Source organism: Pimephales promelas, chromosome 10 (genome assembly GCF_988280905.1).
Source record: "Pimephales promelas chromosome 10, fPimPro1.hap1.1, whole genome shotgun sequence".
NCBI lineage: Eukaryota > Metazoa > Chordata > Actinopteri > Cypriniformes > Leuciscidae > Pimephales > Pimephales promelas.
The window spans coordinates 11,911,258-11,931,724 of NC_142778.1; the positions used below are offsets into that span (position 1 = coordinate 11,911,258).

Here is a 20,467-nt window from a genome sequence, read left to right on the forward strand (position 1 = left end):
TCTACAAAAGCAGTCAGCAGCTTGCTTGGAGCAAGGATCATAGCGCAAATTTGAAATATATTGATATATCGCCCAGCCCTGGTGACCTAACTGTGATGATGTTCTTGTCAACTGACAACGATACCAGCGCGAGAGCGACTGAGATACGAAATTGAGCAGGTGAACAAGCTGAACCAATTAGACATTCTCTGGCTGAACGCAAAAACGTCCTTGTTGATACTTTGAAAGGAACTTTCTGTACGCACGTCAGCCAGTTGTGGGTTATGTCCTCATATTCTCCCCTTTTCACTCCGGCTGCCGACACCCGTCCCCCTCTTTTTTTTTTTTTTTTTTTTAAGATCTGCATGATTCACGTAGGTCACATTTTCAGGTCGGAAAATCCGGAATTCCGGATTAATCCGGAAAAATCACATCCCTGGTTATTAAATTCGCGCTCGTGTCCATCTTATGCCTGCTTTGTCACACGGCCAGTTCAACCTCGTATAAATCAGCTTATGAGTGTCTCCCCCTCACGAGCGCTCACTCTTAACAGACACACGAACACTGTCCCCAGCACTGCTCGTGCGTCACAGAATGTTCATAAAGCGCTCCCCGTTCACAGCAACCAGGTTGTCTCATTCAAAACAGCCAGCCGTTGCTGTCAGCGAGAGCGAGCCGCCACACATTGAATACGAGTCAGGCTGCGAATGTAAGTTACGTGCCCGCCCCAGCGCGCTCACACTAATAAACGCCTCATCTCCGGCGCCGCGCACTCGCTACATTCCCAGCACATCTAGTGGATGCATAACGCAAACCCAGTCAGTATCTTTTCTGTGCATGACAAAATTGATGTGTAGCGTGAGAGCGTGTGAAAAGTGTCACAGAGAATTCATGAGAGTTGGCAGCTCTGAATGGCGCTCGCTTGGTCAACATCATCAGCGAATGCTCTGTCAAATTAATTCAAACTAATAATAAAAATGTAATATGAACAAAACGAATACCGTAAAACTACAAATAAAAGCCTGGGCTTTTATTTTCCCATATCGTCGAAATGCACCGGCTTGTATTTTACAGGCATCTATGAGACGGCCTTTATAATTTAGTGTTGAGATGTTGTTCATTGAGTCTCTAATCTCTAAAAATCTCCAAATGCTCCACGTGAAACTGCGGTCTTCCAACCTTTTACTATCGTGTTAAATTATTTGATTAATATGCACTAGGGAGAGAGAGCAAAACAGCGCTCGCTCGTGTTGTTTGAAGACATGAGAGTGCACAACTCACTTTCTGGAGGTATAGTGACCCCATCTGGTATGGAATATGGAGTATGATTTGATTTTTTTATGGCAGATGGCACCTTTAAACCTTGTAAAAAAATAAATAAAGTTGCCTGAGATTGACCAATACATATTTTGAATAGTTAAATATGTGTAGAATTAGATTCGATGTTGAAAAAGACCAAAAATAAAGTTTATTTTCGAAGAGTTACAACAAGCAAATGTCACCCATTCGGTGGAATGTCCCATGTCCTGTTACTTTATCCACTACAGTAAAAGACCTGGTGTGTTATACTAGTCCTCAACTTGTCTTTCAAACATCATATTTCATTTGTTACAAGAACAGCCTTTTTCCACCTTATAAACATTGCAAAGCTACATAACAAGCTATCTGTTTCTGATTAGGGCTGGGCGATATGGCCCAAAAAAAATTATCACAATAATTTTTTTTTTTATATCAGTCAATATCGATAATTATCACGATATGTCAAATCTTTATTTCTTTCAAGTTTAAAGGCAGATTTTTGCTCCTAAGTGAAAGTTGTATTAACCAGAGTGTAAATTGTGGTTTTAAACTACTCTTTATTGTCAGAACATAACATATCATGACAAACACTTGCCAAACAGGTGAACATTTCACAAATATGAGGTAGAACATTCAAACATTTTTCCTTAAAATAAATATCTCAATAGAAAAATATTTCTTCAGCACAGTTTGCAGTACAGGCTGCAATATTAAAATTACATGTTTTATCTCAAAATGCATATTTGACAGTGAGTTGACAGTAAATCTACATCCTAACTCAAGCTAATACTAAGCTAATGTTAAATTTATGTTCATTAACAAAAACAGTAACATCTGTTTTTTTTTTTTTTTTTTTTATGTAACGACCACATTTTTATTTGGTAAAATGTAATATTCTGACTGAGTTGTATTAAAATTATATGCTAAATAAAATTGGGGAATTCCAGCGTATGGACGTGCCATTTGCAGTCAAAACTTGAAATATAAATTCTCAAAAAAGCATTTAAACGAATATATTGAAACATCTGTTAATTCATGCTACTCCCTTAAAGGAGTCCAGATATTAGAAAAATATCAGTCTGCGTTTTTATATTTAATATTAAGGAAATATGCATTCATGCGTGACAATTTAAGAACTTTAACTTTGGAGGCAAAATATAGCCTATATTTTTTGTAATTCTGTGAATTAGCCTACACTGCGCAAATCGAATGAGGAAGGGTTGGCTCTCCACAGAACATAAAATATTCATCTTATTTTATTTTTCGTGTTCGCATTTATGAGGAAAAAACAATGTAACAGTTCTCCGTTATTCGGACGTGGGCGCTCTGAAGCGGCACTAAAAGACGGATTTAAAACTTCCACAGACCTCACACAGAAAAGCACAAATCTTTAATTTAAAGTGAATTTCGTTTTCCTTTTCGATTTTAATCAATGTTTCATCAACAAATTGCCTGGATTTAATACAGAATAGAAATAAGAAATAAAAGCAAACAATTATAATCACGACACGCAGGCGCCGGTGCGGAGCACGTCTCATAGGCTAAATATAAACTCAGCGTACAAGTATATCCTACCCCACAGACCTGAAACGTATATCTATATTGAAATGTTAAAGGAGAACTCCGGCGAACAATGAACCTTTGGTCTAATAAAACATCGGTACCTAGTCAATCGTTATCTGATATTTGTTTTCTTGATAATCGAATGTAAAGAGTTTTATCTCTAAAAACTGTTTAGCGTATAATGCTAGTAATGGGGGCATTGACTAAGTAAAAAGAAATCGCTACTTTATACCACAAACAAGGCTCAAAATAGCCCCACACTAACACAGAAACATACTGAGGCTCCATACATGCAAAACGAAGCATTGAGAACTGTGTACGGACCATTTAATAAGAAGAAACTTTATGAGACAGTTCACTTCGTGTATACAGACAGGAGCCATCTTAAAAAATAGTCTCGATAAGTCGATCCCCGAATGCGGTTCATACAGTTCAGAAGTTCGCTGAACTTCATACAGCTCAGATCACTCAGCACGTCGTTCGGGGATCGACTTATCGAGACTATTTTTTAAGATGGCTCCTGTCTGTATACGCGAAGTGAACTGTCTTCATAAAGTATCTTCTTATTAAACGGTCTGTACACTTACAAAGTTCTCAATGCTTCGTTTTGCATGTATGGAGCCTCATTATGTTACTGCGTTAGTGTGGGGCTATTTTGAGCCTTATTAGTGGTATAAACTAGCGATTTATTTTACTTAGTCAATGCCCCCAGTACTAGCATTATACGCTAAACAGTTTTTAGAGATAAAACTATTTACAATCGATTATCATGAAAACAAATCTCAGAAAACGGTTGACTATGTACCGATGTTTTATTAGACCAAAGGTTCATTGTTCGCCGGAGTTCTCCTTTAACTTGTAAACAGAACAATTCAAAACGAAACTAAACCAAAAAGATTGCTCTCTGCTATGAAATGTGCATTTCTCACTGGCACATCCACTAGCCTACTGCAAAGATCTCGAGTCAGCATCGTCAACTTCATCTTTATTAATAAACAATTAAAATTTCTCCTTGCTATATTTGACATATTCATATTCATTGCTTTTGCCGGTTCTTTGTGACCGCTTATAGGTGCTTTAATTATCACCGTTGTTACAAGAGTCACTCACCACCGCATCAAAAACATGATTTTAGTACCACCTAAATAGCTTAACTGTTTCGAAAGAAAACACAGAATGAATAGCCAAATGCGCATACTCCATCTCGCGAATGTAGACTTATTCATGCAATATTCACCCATTAGCCGCATTTACATGGCCAGCGCGAGCACAGAGGCCGAAATAATGACTCACCGCACTCCTGTAAAAATAAAACGCTATAGAAATATATCATGACATGCATTCAAAAATACATTTATTGTGGCTACACTTTAAAAATTAATTACCTCGTTTTAATTAAAAATTCCCCATGGGCGGGCCCCCTATCGGCCCGGGCCCATATGCACGTATACCCTGCATGCCCAGACGCTACGCCACTGCTATGAACTTCTTTGCCAAGCGCAAATTATCGGGGAGGGTCATGCCTTTTTTCACAATCATTTTGGAGGGTCATAGAAAAAAATATTGCTGGCGAGGGGAGGGTCAAGTCTTTTTTGACTACAGATCTCAAATCTCCTCCGGTGGCCCCTTAAATAAATAACGAACAGTCCCTAATGGCCAAGCATGCACGCTTAAAATAGCATTATTAACAGCGTGCAAAGCCCCACTGACTTTAGACTAGTTTTTTCGCATTATATGGCATGTTGGTCTTTGTTGTTGCTGGTATACTTTACGTTGCAAAAAGAGGGGCGTTTGTTTTTCGCCTACAGCGGCAGAAGTGCACGTGCCGGTCCTGGCTGTAAACACTTGATGATGCGAGCGAAATACCGAAGTGAACATGGCTGTAAACGACTTTTGCTTCAGTTTGAAAAACCTCGGAATGTTCTCCATAACAGAGCGAATTGCATCCCGTGTCTCGTTTCCCATTTCTGCGGTCGTTTCGGTTTTCGATTTCTCTAACCTACAATGTAAAACTCAGCGCTTAGCGCCTATGTCACGGCTCTCAGCCCGCCCTCTGTTCGTTGATTGGCCGGCTGTTTTCAGCACGGAAGAAAACTGAAAGATAGGCTGCTATCTCAGACTGACTACAGGAGCAAAATGAAATTAGCGGAAGTAGGAAGTCTGACGTAGTCAGGCTAACACTATAGGCTATTTACTTGTGATTTAGCAGAAATCATGTAAAAACGTTATAAGCCAGCAAACGCGATAGGCAACTTGATTATTATAAAGTAGTCTAACACTTGACAGTAGTTCAGTAGATATGCAGTAACAGGGGAATAACGGTTATTTACGACAGTGCAAGTTCACCACAGCGGCTCTAGAGGTCACTGTTTTACAAAAAAAATCAGAGAGTGCATAGTGCGGCTTTAAACAAACCAGCAAACACGTATGTGCACATATTTAATCATATCGTCTTCTAATGAAATATATACGTGCAAATAAGGACACAGCATTCATGATCACACATATGGCTGCCTGCGTCAATGACATTGATTATTCTGATACACAGAAGACAATGATGTAGACCGACCGACAATTCAAAGAACAATTGAAAAAAGTAACTATGCCTTTATTCTTTCGGTGTTAATCTGACCTGTCATTTGTTCAGATTGTAGTGATGCATCAAGGTGTCCTCAACTCAACTATTCATGAGTCTGTATAATGAATGAGTGTTGCAGGTCTGTGTTTTATTAGTTGTTTTCTCCCCTCTTCGCACCCTCTAAACTCTCCCACAGCTTTACACACCCATTTCTTGAGTTCTTTTTTAGATCTATAGTGTGGAAAAACAGTGCTGAAATAGGGGCGTTTCATAACAATTTAAGGGCTCCCTGCTGTTTTCCACCAAAACAAAAGCTTGATGGCAAATAATAATAACTACTTTATTTTTTTCAATACTACTATAAAATAAAATTATTATCAAACACTTGATTTCTGTCAATTACAGTACTTCTGTAAGAACCAATTTTCCACTCTCATTTCTTTAAAATTGTTCTGCATGTCAGTGTAAATCAGTTGAAGAAGCAGGCTGAAATTCTCATTATTTCACCATAGCCATTAAGGCCGCTATTTTAATGCTTAGTCTAATTTTATTTTAATTGTACTGACAAAGAAAAATAAAACGGCTCTCTCCTCAAAAGATAACTTACTGACTAAAGTTATTTCTTTAGAATATATTTTTGTAGTACGTGTAAAACAGTAATTGATTGAAACTTTCTTTTTTACCCTTTAGGCTATTTTTATAATACATTTTGTTAATGGGACCCGTTATGTCGGATGTAGACTATAGAATGCAAACATTGGTGTTGGCCGTTTATTTAAAGACCTATTATTTTATGTAAAACATTTTTACAGTGGAACAAGTAGCTCTTTTTTGTGAATTGGCAAATAAAAATAAACTGCACTACTTCCATTTTTATCACTGCACTGCCACTGCAGCACTTTATCATCAATATTTCTTTGTAAATTGTACTTCATTTTTTGTTATTTTATTAAATGTGACATGTTCTTACACATGCTACAATTTATATTCTTTCCATATGTCATTTAACTGGTGTAATAAAGTCTGTAATGTGTAATAGTAACATATCGTTCTCTTTTATTTGTAAATGTGTGTTTAGTAAATCCATGGTTAAGCTTTGTGGTACATGGACCATTTTTAAAAGCATGGTTCTACAGTTTTACTTAAGTAAATCTATGGTTAATTTTCATTTAAGTCAACAAGAAAGACAAAATCATCTGACAGGCACATTCGAGAGTGACATACTGAGGGAGGGAGTTAAAATTATCTGGCATAATTGACCATGTCGAGAAAAAGCCATAGAGTCCAGATTAAGTATGCAGCATCTGGAGTTCACAAGGAGTATTGTTTCTCCATGTTTTTTATATCCTATACATTTTGAAATTCCGACACATTCTAGCTAGCAGAGATGGGACCAAGTCACACATGTGCAAGTCTCAAGTAAGTCTCAAGTCTTAACCGTCAAGTCTCAAGTAAGTCCCAAGTATTTTTTTGGGGGGCAAGTCAAGTCAAGTCAAGTCACAGGCTATGTCAAGTCAAGTCAAGTCAAGTCTTGTAGTAGGTCAAGTCAAGTGCAAGTCAAGTCACCTTATTATTGTAATTTTACATGCAGAATCTGATCTTAATAAAGTGAAAAGACAAGATAAGTATTTGCCAGTAAATTACAATAATTTGGATTTGCATTGTAAATACTCATGTTCAGTAAAATACATCATGGAATCAAACTAAATTGTAACTTAATAAAATTATTTATTTTTCACTTCTGCCAATAGTGTGTTTGAAATGTTTTAAATTTTCAGCAATTTGAAATGTTTTAAATGTTTTAAATGTATCAGCAATGGCGGGGTAACATCACTTGTTGATGTTCAAACAAAACAGAGAGCAAGCTGGCTACTCCCTCCCATGCAATTGAAACTCTTCTAAACGTGCATCTATGGGCATCAGTTTGGTTTGAAATGGACAGAGGCGCATTCGGAAGTGCATTTGGGTACAATGACGCATTAATTTACTAGCTTACTAATTTAAAGAAATAAAAATGTATACAACAATGAGATGATGTCCTGACTTGTTTTATGAAAAAAGCCTTAAGTTTTCAAAAAGCATTAGACATTACTCACTTACTCCCAGTAATTACACCCAGTCAAGTTTGATAAAAATAAATTTTTAGTTTATTTTTATTATTTAAAATGCATTTAAGAAAATATATTAATATAAACCTGATTTATTGTTGACTGGTGTGTGTTTAAAATTTGTGTTCAGAATAAAATGGAACTGTTCAAGCAAGTTGTAGAAATCCTCCCTCCGGAACGTTATTGGTTGCTACAAAGGCAAAGTGCAGTAACTAACTACACAAACAAAGAAACAGAGAGAAAAAGGTCTTTAAAGTTTTTATACCAGCCAGTAAAACATGTTATGGGTAGATTATGTGGTAATGCATCTCCGAAATGGGACATAATTTAACCCAGATATTTTTTCACAAGACAGAACACATGTCATAAAGCCCATTACAAGTCTTAACTCATTTTTGACCAAATGTGTAGTTACTGCGCTTTGCCTTTGTAGGGCAGTATTGCTTAGGGGTTCCTACAGGAAAACTGAACTCCCTGAGCTTCTTCCTGTATTCGCGAAGTTGACTGTGTGTATAAAATATCTTCTTATTAAACTGTATGGACACTGACAAAGTTCTCAATGCTTCGTTTTGAATGTAGGGACACTTATTATGTTAGCGTGGGGCTATTTTGAGCCTTGTGGTAATAACAAGCGATTTTTATTTGTCATTACTCTATGCCCTATATACTAGCGTTATAGGCTAAACTGTTTTTATAGATAAAACTATTTACATTCGGCAATCATGAAAACAAATCTCAGATATTGGTTGACTAGGAAATGTGTAATTTTGCGCCGGAGTTCTCCTTTAACTTACATTAGCTAGCTAACTACGAACGAGCTAACCAGATAACATTAACAAATTGACAAGCACTTACTGGGCAGAATGGCTCTTCAAATGACGGACGAAATTGGAGGTTGTCGTCTGGCTGTCCGCGATCTTAACGTTGCATGTCTTGCAAAGCGCTATTCTTTTGCCATCTTGTTTTGAGAAATTCTTGAAGCCGAAAGCAACGACCCTCGGTATCCCTCCGGCTGACATGTTGATGTGATCTGATGTAAGTGGGCGTGGTGTGCGGGCATGACTGATGATCTCGTGATCCAGTCATGACAGCGCTATTCTCAGCCTGCGCTCCAGCTGGATCAACTTTATTTTTTTTTTACATAATTTATATATTTTATATTCAAACTGAAAACATGATGTGATTAACAGTCAAGTCATTCAAGTCATCGTGTCTCAAGTCAAGTCAAGTCCCGAGTCTTTAACTCCCAAGTCCGAGTCAAGTCTCAAGTATTTTATTTTTTGTCAAGTCAAGTCACAAGTCATAAAAATAGCGACTCGAGTCGACTCGAGTCCAAGTCACCAAGTCACAAGTCCCCATGTCTGCTAGCTAGAGTAACCTTTGGTTGTTGAATTTGTTCCTGATAAATTAACTTAAAGTAACTTGAGTTTGTAAATATGGAACAAAGTTTGAATATGGAACAAATATGGATCTATATTAGCCTATAGTAGGCCTATGCAATTTTTGTCACAAAATGTAACGTACATTTTCGCCCAGCTCCTATCTCTGTTGGATAGGAGTCGGAGATGATAAGTAACGTAGACTTTAACTTTATTCGCATGCAGTCTAGTCACGCAATGCCATCTCATCGCCCAGCTAACAAAATGAGACAAAGTAACTTAATATATTAAGAAAAATTAACATCAAGATATTCTGTGTATTTTCTATAGGGTGTTTTGTACTGTGAACATCTCTAAAAATTAAATTGATTCAACGACTGATTATGTGGCCTAGAAAACTCAATATTACACGTTCTCGTTATTTCCATTTTGCGAAGAGTGTAGCAACAACCATGCATTTACCACCAGAATTAAGCCGATATGAATAAAAATGTTAAAAAATAAAATAAATAAAAAATCACCTTACCAATGTGAGTGCCACCTCTAGCATGGGGGCTAACGCCAAAGCCCCGTGGAACAGAGGCACACAATCCACACACAATACTGAGTCTCTCGAGCTATCCTTCTTTTTTTGTTTCTCTGCCACCAGCAGCCCGTTCACGGCGCAGTGAGGATATTTAGCAGCGTGCAGCAGCATTTTACAGTATGCTTGAGTGGTCAGCTTTAAGGACATGTTTACAGAACTTTGTAATAAAATGCCCTATTCTCTTATAATCGTAATACTTGGGAATGAACCAAGTGATGTAAACGGCGGATCCGATATATAAATTCCGTAAATTATAGCATCTGATAAAAGCCCCTTGAACACGTTTTTCACTACCTACACTTCAAACACCACCTCCATTCCAGATTTGACTTGAACAACTCACACAGGCAGGCTTCAAAGACAGAAGGCAGGCTTCTTCTTCTTCTTCTTCTCTGGTTTTTATGGCGGATCGCAACCAAATTGAACAGGTGCATACCGCCACCTACTGTGCCGGAGTGTGCAATATCAGGATTTTAACACTTCAGGTTACAGGTTATATATATATATATATATATATATATATATATAATAAAACAAAAACAAAAAAAACTATATTTTATGATCTAATCCTGTATCTTTAAGAAAATTAAAGCGAGCTTTGTAGCACTCCCCTGTTTCCTCACTCATCCCTAAAATCCCTGCTAAATTCCATCCCCGACCTAATTCATATATCTTGTTTTGTAAGACGTTCCGCTCAGAATTATATTTACTACACTTCATGATGACATGCTCAACATTTTCAGGAACATTACAAGCCTCACATTTATCAGACAAACATTTTGACATTAAATAAAGCGTTGATTTTAACCCAGTATGTCCAAACCTTAATCTTGAAAATCTTGAAAACCTTCATCTCTTCTACATTTCCCTTTGAAGCTCTTCACCTTAATTGATTTCTGTATACTGTAATAGTGTCTCCCTTTAGTGTCTGTGTCCCACTTCTTCTGCCATACGTCACTCACTGCTTTCCTAATTAATGATTTGGCCTCTCCTTTTCCAAAGGGAACGGTCATTATTTCATCTTGTTTTAATTTCAATGCTGACTTCGCAATCTCATCTGCTTTCTCATTCCCATCAACACCAACATGACCAGGTACCCAAACAAAATGCACATCCACTCCAGTTCTTTGAATTCTCAGCATTATTGTGCAAATTTCAATCAATAGATCATCTCTTGCTGTCTTTTTGGAATTTAGACTATACAGGGCTGCAGCGGAGTCTGAACAAATTACTACTCTCTCAGGCCGCACCTCTTCTATCCATTGTAACCCCAAAATAATAGCAACCATTTCCGCTGTATATACAGATAATTTATCATTAATTCTTTTACATATACTTATATTAAACTCAGGTATGTATGCTCCTGATCCTACATGATCAGTCCCTGGATCTTTTGATCCGTCAGTGAATAATAGTATATAGTTATAATAATTTCTCTTTATATAGTCATTAACCAGATATCCAATATTATCTATATTATTTTCACTCCATTCTTTTTTCTTCTCTATAAGCATTAAGTCTACGTTGGGTACCGGTAAAATCCACGTAGGAACATTTCCCCATACAGTAGTTGGTCCATAATCTGTGTAATTTAATCCATATTCTTCTGCTAATGTATTAATGTTCCAGCCAAATCCTTTACCTTTTCGTTGTTGTGTATATTCCCAGCAATGACACAGAACCTTTGTTGCAGGTTGTTGTTCTCCAGATCCTTTAAACTTGACCCAATATGCTAAAGATAATTTAGTACGTCTTAAACACAGTGGCAATTCATCAGCTTCTACCAGCAGTGCATTACTAGGGGTTGTTGTTACACTTTTTTTATCCAGTTAATCTGGACTGAAGGACTCATTTGTTTTTATGTTATGACAATGACAATAATTGTGGTATATGTTTTTTTTGTTGTTGTGCTGTTTTCCTTTACGAGCATTTAATAAAAAAATAAAATAAAAAAATAAAAAAAGAGAGGTATGGGAAAGTTGCTCTCCCCAATATGGCGGCGCCGTTGACGTACGCTCCAGCGGCCAATAGGGCGTCTATCATAGACATAATATATACATAGACTCCCTATTGGCCGCTTTGGAACGTTGCTGCGATACGTCAACGGGTCCGCCATTTTGCGGAGGTCAAGACTGCATTGTAATTAAATGTAAGTAAACGGGTGAGCTGCGTTTTTCTGGATAAAAACATTCTTGGATAAGAATGGTGAAGATCCCCATACTGAGATATTTAAGTTTGCTCATTGTGGAAAAAGCATTTTATGTGATTGACCAGATTTTAGCAATAACATTGATAACTGATGGATCATTTATGATAATACATATGTTGTGGTACAACTGGGCATGCAGTGCAATGCAAATAGTAACATAAAGTGAAAAGTACTAGTAAATAGTTTAGTCAATAAAATAAACAAATAGTATACAGCAAATAAAATGGTAATGAATACATGTAAAAATATTGATACTAGTTTATTAATAATTCTATAATAATAGCATAGAATAAGACATTTCAACTACAGAATAAAAACACAAAAAAATATAATATTTAGCTCTTTGTGCTAAATTTCAGTTTTATTGATCAGTAATAGCCTAGGCTAGCCATTATAACAGAAGTAGCTTCAGTCAAACATACATGCAATGTTAAAATAGCCTAAATATAAAGTTATGAAACTTTACTTTGCCTTCAGCCAAAACTATTTACCAGGGAACCATTAATAGATTAATGAGACCATAAATAAACACAAATTATACGAATTATATCTCATGTTTAACCTCTAGACTAGAGACATCCGAGCCAGCGGCAACAGTCAGAAGCACTGGCCGAGGTACGGCTGTTCCAGGCCGGGGAGACGAGCGCTGGGCGGGGGCACAGCAACTAAAACTTCAGATCAAATTTTTAAATAGGCTCTATCTTTATAAACAAACCACATATTTGAGCTTTAAACACCTCATTGTCGACTGAAAAACTATTAAAACTACATTGCGTGACACAATAACAGTAGTATTTAATCTCTAAACGTTACTTACTAATTAAATCATTACCAAATACAACCAAAAACAAACGTTCAGTCTTGCTTGTGAAAGGTACTTCCTCGAAAGCTGTTTTCAGTTGTGTGGCGATTTTTACAGCCCCAAGCAGCGCACAGAGGTATGGGAAAGTTGATCTCCCCAATATGGCGGCGCCGTTGACGTACGCTCCAGCGGCCAATAGGGCGTCTATGTATATATTATGTCTATGGCGTCTATGCTCGTATGTATCCACAATGATCTGCACATCTATTTCCTGTTCGCGTCACTCACTTTCTGACTCACTTCCTTTATCCTTCCCTGAGCAAGCGACGAACGGAAGCGCTAGGTCTGTGTGGCATAAATCTTTTTATATATATTTTTTTTCTTGATAGTTGTGGTTGCTTCAATGTCGGAATCAGTAAAGCGTTGCTTTTTTTGTGTGTCGAGCGAGCGATTGAGAATTTTTTTTAAAAAGTGGTAGTGACTTTTAGGCTGCTGCCGATGGTGACTAATGCTATGTTTTAGCATTAGCAGCTAGCGGTAGACCGGTACATGTGTCCGAAAATATCCAGCACGGTATTAAAACAGATTATAATAGACTTTAGGTTACACACTCACGGTGTTCATTGATTTATTATGCGTATTATAGTGATAAATGTAATGCTTATCTTGTTAAAAACGTCTAATAAAGAAATGACCTTGTAATGTTAGTTAGCCGGTGTCATGATAAATCGGGTCATGTAACGTTAATGTTGTGCCCTTGCCCTTTTTAAGGTATCAATAAATTATGTAGCGGTACCATGGTAAACCGAGGGGAAAAATCAAACTATTTGTATAGCATATTTATATACCGTTGTGTCTATATGATTGTACTACTAGATACCTAATACAATATTGACCTGTGTCAGATTTTGTAATTAGTGAAGGACTTATCACATCATTTTTAATGTTTCTCAGGAGACCACAAACACATGCATCAATATGTACACAGTTTACAGTTTTAATACAGATCATACTGGTAATTGGTTTAGAGTTTATTTTTTATGTGTTTCCTGTTAAAGATGTTATTTAAAGTTTATTTATTAGTTGTGATTTTCTAGAAAGAAGAAAAATATTTCTCAATAACTTTTTGTGTCCTTGCTCACACAGAATGTTGGCAACCAGAGCACTTCGTCTTGTTGGTAAACGGGCCTTATCCACTTCCATCTGCCTTCGTGGTGGGCATGGTAAGTTACATGCAGACCGTTCCACTTGTCTCAATTGGTTAAAAGTTTTTATTATTTATTTAGTATATATCAGAGGTGGGGACAAGTCACACATGGTCAAGTCCAAGCAAGTCCCAAGTCTTAACCATCAAGTCTCGAGTCAAGTCTCAAGTCGCAGTTCAGATAAATCAAGCAAGTCAAGTCAAGTCAAGGGTTCACCCTAAGCAAGTCAAGTCAAGTCCTGATAAGTTTCAAGTAAAGTCAAGTCACACTACTAAAATAAATAGAGGTAAATTTTTTCGATACATATTTATTTTTGCACAGAAAAGATGAACTTTTATACATATATTATGTATCTTACATTTGCTATATTAATCATATGCATATCTGTGCTACATTAATATCTGACAATAAAATAAAATTGTGTTGTTTACACAAAACGTTCAGAGTCTAAGATGTATCGATTCTAAGATCTGTCTAATTCAATTTAATTGAAACGGTCTAAAATGTATGAAATCTAAAATGTAATATCTTATATCTTATATAAATGTAAAATATAAAATGTATGAAATGTATGAGAATATAAAATGCAATTTTTTTTTTAATTCAGTAGTTTTTCTTATCATAGCCAACAAATGTCTTCGGAAACTCCTTTTCCTCGATTTACTGAAACCTACATGTAAAACGCATTTGCAGCTGCACAGCCGTGTATATATCTATGCTGCATATACAGACATCCCAACCTACAAGAATTCATTTCAGGGAGGTATATCTCAATGAATGTAATGTTGGGGGGGGGGGGGGGGGGAGGAGGGTTAATATATGTTATATTAACATATTTAAAATATGTTTAAAATAAATATAAAATAAAAATGGTAATATGTTATATTACGTAACATATTTTATATTTAATAAATATTACATATTAAATAATATTATGTATATTATATATTAAATTTACATAAATATTAACAAATGATTGTTTTAATTATGGAATTCTCCATAATTTACTCCTAAACTTCAGTAGAGAACAATTCTTTGTAAGGAAGGAGGGGTTTCTTTATTGTACATTTATTTGCATGTAGTATGTAGCATATGGTTTGCGTTGCTTTAAATTGGTCAGTACAGCGCTGACTATTGAGTGTCGCTAGGAAACACGTCCGCGCTGTGCTGACGAATCGGCTGCGCGGCTCGGATCATTGAACCGTGCAGATGACATGTCTGCGCGGCACGAGCTCTGTAAAGCCCCGCTGTCTCGTCCCACTTTTGGTTTGTTTGGCTTCCCATATCTCTGCCGTGCACACGCCGCACGCTATGTATGTTATACGCGCAGTATCTCGCTCTAGATTCCGGGAGATTTTAACTCATTTGCGGGCATCAGGGAGACGCTATCAATATGCGTGAGACTCCCGGAACTTCCGTTTGGCGCGGTTTGAATTGAGCAGCGTAAAGGCACAGATGCCGATATATTGATGCTGACGTCATAATATATATTTTAATTAACTGTATTGCTGTTTGTTTATTATATGTTCAAGTCATTGTCGAGTCTTCCACTTCAAGTCAAGTCAAGTCTCAAGTAACTTGTTCTCAAGTCAAAGTCAAGTCAAGTCATTTTTGTACTTTAATCAAGCAAGTCACAAGTCCTGAAAATTGTGACTCGAGTCAGACTCGAGTCAAGTCATGTGACTCGAGTCCCCCACCTCTGGTATATATATATATATATATATATATATGAAGAGTGCAGATGCAAAAGCCTCTAAATGCCATTTGTAATTTTCTTCTAAAATGACAATTTTTATCAAGCTTGTATATTTAAGTTCAGTAATTTCAATTAAATGACAATTAATAGGTAATCTTCATTGCCATTTAAGTGAAATTACATAAACTTAAATATACAAGCTTGATAAAAATGATCATTTTAGAAGAAAATTTCAAATGGCACTTAGAGGCTTTTGCATCTGAACTCTTCATATATAGGACGATTCTAATGGCCCACATACTTTTAGGGGCCCCAGAGATCAATTTTATTAATTGAACGGGTGCAGTAGTTGGGCCCTTACCTCATATTTTCTCGTAGGGCCCAAAATCCCTGGCTGTACCGCTGTATATATGTACATACACGTTTTTTAATTAATCATAATACATGATTTAAATGAAGTAGACATGCTTTTTGATTGGTAAAAATAAAAAATTGCATGCCCACTCTGCAATACTAGCAGGTCCCCCCCTGAAAAAAAAAATCCAAGGGGAAACACTGCCTATGTTAAATTCCAATAGAGTCAGGCAGATTTTTATTTTTAAAGGCGTGTTATTTCATGGATCCAGGATACTATGCATCCTGAAAAAGATCCCTTGGCCTTTGGAATTTAAATAGCCCCACATCATCCAATTTCTAGGTGGAGGGTATGTGATGGTGTGGTGGCTATTAAAAGAAAAAAAAGGTTGTCGATTGTGGCCTGTGGAATGTTCGTCCACTCCTCTTCAATGGCTCTGTATAGTTGCTGGATATTGGCAGGAATTGGAACATGCTGCCATATACGCTGATCCAGAGCATCCCAAGCACATTCATTCATGCTGACTGCTAGAATGTCCACCAGAGCTGTTGTCCATGAATTGAATGTTCAACTCTCTACCATAAGCCGTCTCCAAAGGCATTCCAATGGAATTTGGCAGTACATCCAACCGGCCTCACAACCGCAGACCATGTGTAACCACACCAGCCCAGGACCTCCACATCCAGCATCTTCACCTCCAAGATTGTCTGAGACCAGCCACCCGGACAGCTGCTGCAACAATCGGATTGCATATATATATATTGTATATTTTCCTGCTTTTTTGTCCTTAGCCAATCACATGCCTGATAACCAAAGAATTTCTGCACAAACTGTCAGAAACCGCAACATGACATCATGACTTTTGCGTAAACATACACGCCACTTTCGAGTCAAGTGGCGTGTTATCTCTACGCATTTTGTGCTATTCGCGTGTATCCGCGTGTATGCGTATATGTCTACGCCATTAACGTTCGCGTCATTCCGCGTGTCTGTACACGCCGTCAAATGTCCGGTCGTAAATGCCATTAACCCCAGTGACTGTTAAGTTTAGGGATGGGGTTGAGGTAAGTCATATCTTTTTTTTACCTAGGATGGTAAGGGAACAGTCATAAATGCCATTAAAGGATTAGTTCACTTTTGAAAAAACTTTTGCTGATAATTTACTCACCCCCATGTCAACCAAGATGTCCATGTCTTTCTTTCCTCAGTCGAAAAGAAATTAAGGTTTTTGATGAAAACATTCCAGGATTTTTCTCCTTATAATGGACTTCCATGGGAACCAGGTCCAACCGAGGTCCAAACGACAGTTATAACAGTTACAGATGCAGCTTCAAATGTCTTTAAACGACACCAGACGATGAATAAGGGTCTTATCATGCGAAACGATCGGTTATTTCAAAGCTTATTTTAAAAATGTAACTTTTCTAAGGACAAATGCTAGCCTTTCTCCATTCTGTGAGGCAACGTCACCTAATACGTAATTACGTTCAAAAAGTCACGGGTGACGTAGCCAGAAGTACAGAGTCAGAGTGTTTACAAGTTGAACGCATAGGTTGAACGTGAAAACTAACTCAAATGCCGTTTACAAAAAAGGAATTAAAAGGTAAAACAACGATGTCGGACGATTTTGATTCTGTACTTCCGGCTACGTCGCCCGTGACCTTTTGAACGTAATTACGTATTACGTGACGTTGCAAACGCGCCTCACAATATATTACAAGGCTAGCATTTGTCCTTAGAAAAGTTACATTTTTGGAATAAGCTTTGAAATAACCGATCGTTTCGCATGATAAGACCCTTATTCATCGTTTGGTGTCGCTTAAAGACATTTGAAGCTGCATCTGAAACTGTTATTAACTGTCGTTTGGACCTTGGTTGGACCTGGTTCCCATTGAAGTCCATTATAAGGAGAAAAATCCTGGAATGTTTTCATCAAAAACCTTAATTTCTTTTCGACTGAGGAAAGAAAGACATGGACATCTTGGATGACATGGGGGTGAGTAAATTATCAGCAAAAGTTTTTTCAAAAGTGAACTAATCCTTTAACGCAAGTGATGGTTAAGTTTAGGGATGGGGTTGAGGTAAGTCATATATTTATATAACGTTAAATCAACGGCGTTCATAAACATGCTGAAAAGCAATTATGCGTCTTGATAGCACGCCAAAAATTGAAATACGAATTGGCGTGTCATACACACGCTACTTCATGAGATCAGTCTGGAAACCGTCTCAGGGAAGCTCATCTGCATGCTCGTTGTCCTCATCTCGGTCTCAGCTCATTGTATATAATAAAGGGTGTAACGGTACTGTTCGATATGAGTTCGGTACAACAGAAAAAAGCAGCAAATCCCAAACTATTTGGCATTTGGCATTTTTTAACACTCTGAGGTACAATACAGCCTCCTTTAGTGTAAACTGAATTGCACTCTTGCATAGGTTCTTTTTTTTTTGTGGAGCTGATAAAAAAAAAAAAACACAAGGCTTTTGGTCACAATTAGCTATAAAACTGAAAAGCATCTCTTGTGTTATAAAAGTACAAAATAAATTGTATTATAAAAAAAACTGCAGGAATTATTTAAATTTTGCATGTGAGTTCATTAACATGTGGTTACAATGGTGGATACACAATGTTCAATAGTAAATTTTTTTCAAGAAATCACTGAGATATGAGTGAGAAGAAAATGTGCCACTTGGACAGTAATGAAGTGGCACCTGAAGCTTCCCGTTTCCCACTTGACACAAAAAAGTAAAAAAGTTTACTCTGCTCGCATTGTGGTAGTGGACATGCTTCGTAGGTGATTTTTAAAAGCAAGGTGAAGAAAAGGGGGAAAATATATATATTTTTTTTATTGCCAGTGTTGTCCCACAACGATTAACCGGTGGAAAAATTTCTCATCACTATATATATATATATATATATATATATATATATATATATAATTTTTTTACCAACAAAGGCAAACTAAAAGAATGCTTTGTATGAATTGTGATTTAATTGTCATCTCAGGAGTTGCTAAGGTTGAGGACTACACACTCCCAGCATATTTTGACCGGCGGGAGAACCCCCTTCCTGACATCAAGTTTGTGCAGCAGCTGAGTCCTGAGCAGAAGTCTCTGAAGGAAAAAGAGAAGGGATCCTGGGCTGTGCTGTCCAAAGAGGAAAAGATTGCATGTGTGTGATTATGATTATTCTTAAAGACTACTTTGTTGGTTCCGAATTTCCACTTTAATATATTAATTACTTTTTAAATTTTAATTTTTTTAAGTGTATCGTATCAGCTTCAAAGAGAGCTTCGCTGAAATGGAAAAGGGAACAGGAGAGTGGAAATCAGTAGTTGCTGGAATTTTCTTTTTCATTGGCTTCACTGGCCTAGTTGTATTGTGGCAGAGGAAGTACGGTAAGTTAAAAAAATTGACTATCATGTCTCATAAAAAGTATTGCTGATCATCTTATCCTGGTTCATACTTGCACAGTTATTGAAACATCAAATGATTGTATGTCCTTTGTCTTCTGTTTAGTTTATGGAGATGTCCCACATACCTTTGACCCTGAACATAAGCAGAAGGAGCTCCAGAGGATGTTGGATATGAGGATCAACCCTGTTGAGGGCTTTTCAGCCAAATGGGACTATGAAAACAATGCTTGGAAGAAATAAATTGTTTTGTACATGTTGATCTGTTGGACCCACCCCGTCTAACCAATCATCCAATAAACAGATAAGTCTGTATTTATCAATTTGTCCACCTTTTACCTCAAAATGATTTTGGAAGATTGCTTCCTCTTATGGTTCTGTATCATAAATAAAATTCCAATATGTATCAAAGTGATTGTCGCATGTTTTCTTATCGAGCTCCCCCTACAGCTGTGCGGTGTATATTTTCACAACACTGTCATAAAAAAAAATAAATAAATAAAAACTCGCTTGCGGCGCCCTCCTCCTGCTTTCTACCGCTGCTCATGTGCATCAGAGCCGGCAAACTTTATATTATAACTTATTTTGGAGCTATGTCTACCGAGTGGGTAATGTATCATAGACTTATGTCGAATTGCCATAAATTAGTTCGTGTTTCTCGCTTGTTCTCGGTTCTCACGAGACTTCTAATTTCAGTTTACCGGGATGTTAGTCCTCATGTTGCAAGGTTGGTTTTCCCCCTGAACGCTGGCGTAATAGGTTTACCGGAATAGGTTAACCATCCAAATGATTTCTAAATGGTTTTATTAAGTTGAAATAGTTGCCAAGTTCCCCTTTAACAGTCACCATGAAATCAAAATTGACAATTCTTATTTTTTAATTAAATATTGGTGTATTTATTATAAATTCAGTGCACATGTTTTTAAAAATACATGTGCCTTTATAATATTTCATCTAAATAACTTATCCTCCATCTTTCAACAACAACTGATGACGTTTACCTGAACAAGGGGAGTAAAACCTGTCACTCACAAGATTGCAGCAATGACAATCCAATCATTTCTGGATGGACAAATATTACTGTCCTACAAAAAAAAAATTCCAAGAGGCAGGAAAATGCCATTAATGTGAAACGTGTGTCGTGTTCATATAGGCTCAGTATAGGCTATTTAGCTTTCCTCCCATAGAGCCTATTATTACGAAAAAGCTTAAGCAGTAAGATGGTGATATTAAGGCTATGTTTACACGTAAACGATTCTGAAAAGAAAACGCAAAAGTGGCGTTGCGTTATCACT

General features: G+C 37.0%; 2 protein-coding genes across 3 annotated transcripts in view; one reads left to right on the forward strand and one right to left on the reverse strand.

Annotated features, from left to right (window-relative positions):
- The window catches only part of emc8 (ER membrane protein complex subunit 8), a 52,520-nt gene extending 42,691 nt beyond the window's left edge, over positions 1 to 9,829 (reverse strand). Inside the window, exon 1 of the mRNA XM_039681811.2 lies at positions 9,433 to 9,829. Within this exon, the coding sequence (XP_039537745.1) occupies positions 9,433 to 9,639 (207 nt within the window). The 5' untranslated portion in view covers positions 9,640 to 9,829. The remainder of the gene's footprint in view (positions 1 to 9,432) is intronic.
- Positions 9,830 to 12,692: 2,863 nt separating this feature from the next.
- Positions 12,693 to 19,583, forward strand: cox4i1 (cytochrome c oxidase subunit 4I1). 2 transcript variants are annotated; one of them, XM_039681838.2, is made up of 5 exons: positions 12,693 to 12,846; positions 13,650 to 13,726; positions 18,767 to 18,931; positions 19,026 to 19,157; positions 19,279 to 19,583. In XM_039681838.2, exons 1-5 carry the CDS (start codon positions 12,710 to 12,712, stop codon positions 19,413 to 19,415), a joined length of 648 nt encoding a protein of 215 aa, XP_039537772.2. In that variant the 5' UTR covers positions 12,693 to 12,709; the 3' UTR covers positions 19,416 to 19,583. The 2 variants fall into 2 exon arrangements, with proteins under 2 accessions (XP_039537772.2, XP_039537774.1); XM_039681840.2 differs by lacking the exon at positions 12,693 to 12,846 and adding an exon at positions 12,858 to 13,076.
- The last annotated feature ends 884 nt before the right edge of the window (positions 19,584 to 20,467 follow it).

What these genes read in the sequence shown, in the direction of transcription:
- cox4i1 (XM_039681838.2), top strand. Translation starts at nt 12,710, where the DNA reads ATGTATATATTATGTCTATGGCGTCTATGCTCGTATGTATCCACAATG. An exon ending in CAAAGAGGAAAAGATTGCAT is followed by an intron (nt 18,932 to 19,025) that starts GTGTGTGATTAT and finishes AATTTTTTTAAG; the next exon opens with TGTATCGTATCAGCTTCAAA. An exon ending in ATTGTGGCAGAGGAAGTACG is followed by an intron (nt 19,158 to 19,278) that starts GTAAGTTAAAAA and finishes TCTTCTGTTTAG; the next exon opens with TTTATGGAGATGTCCCACAT.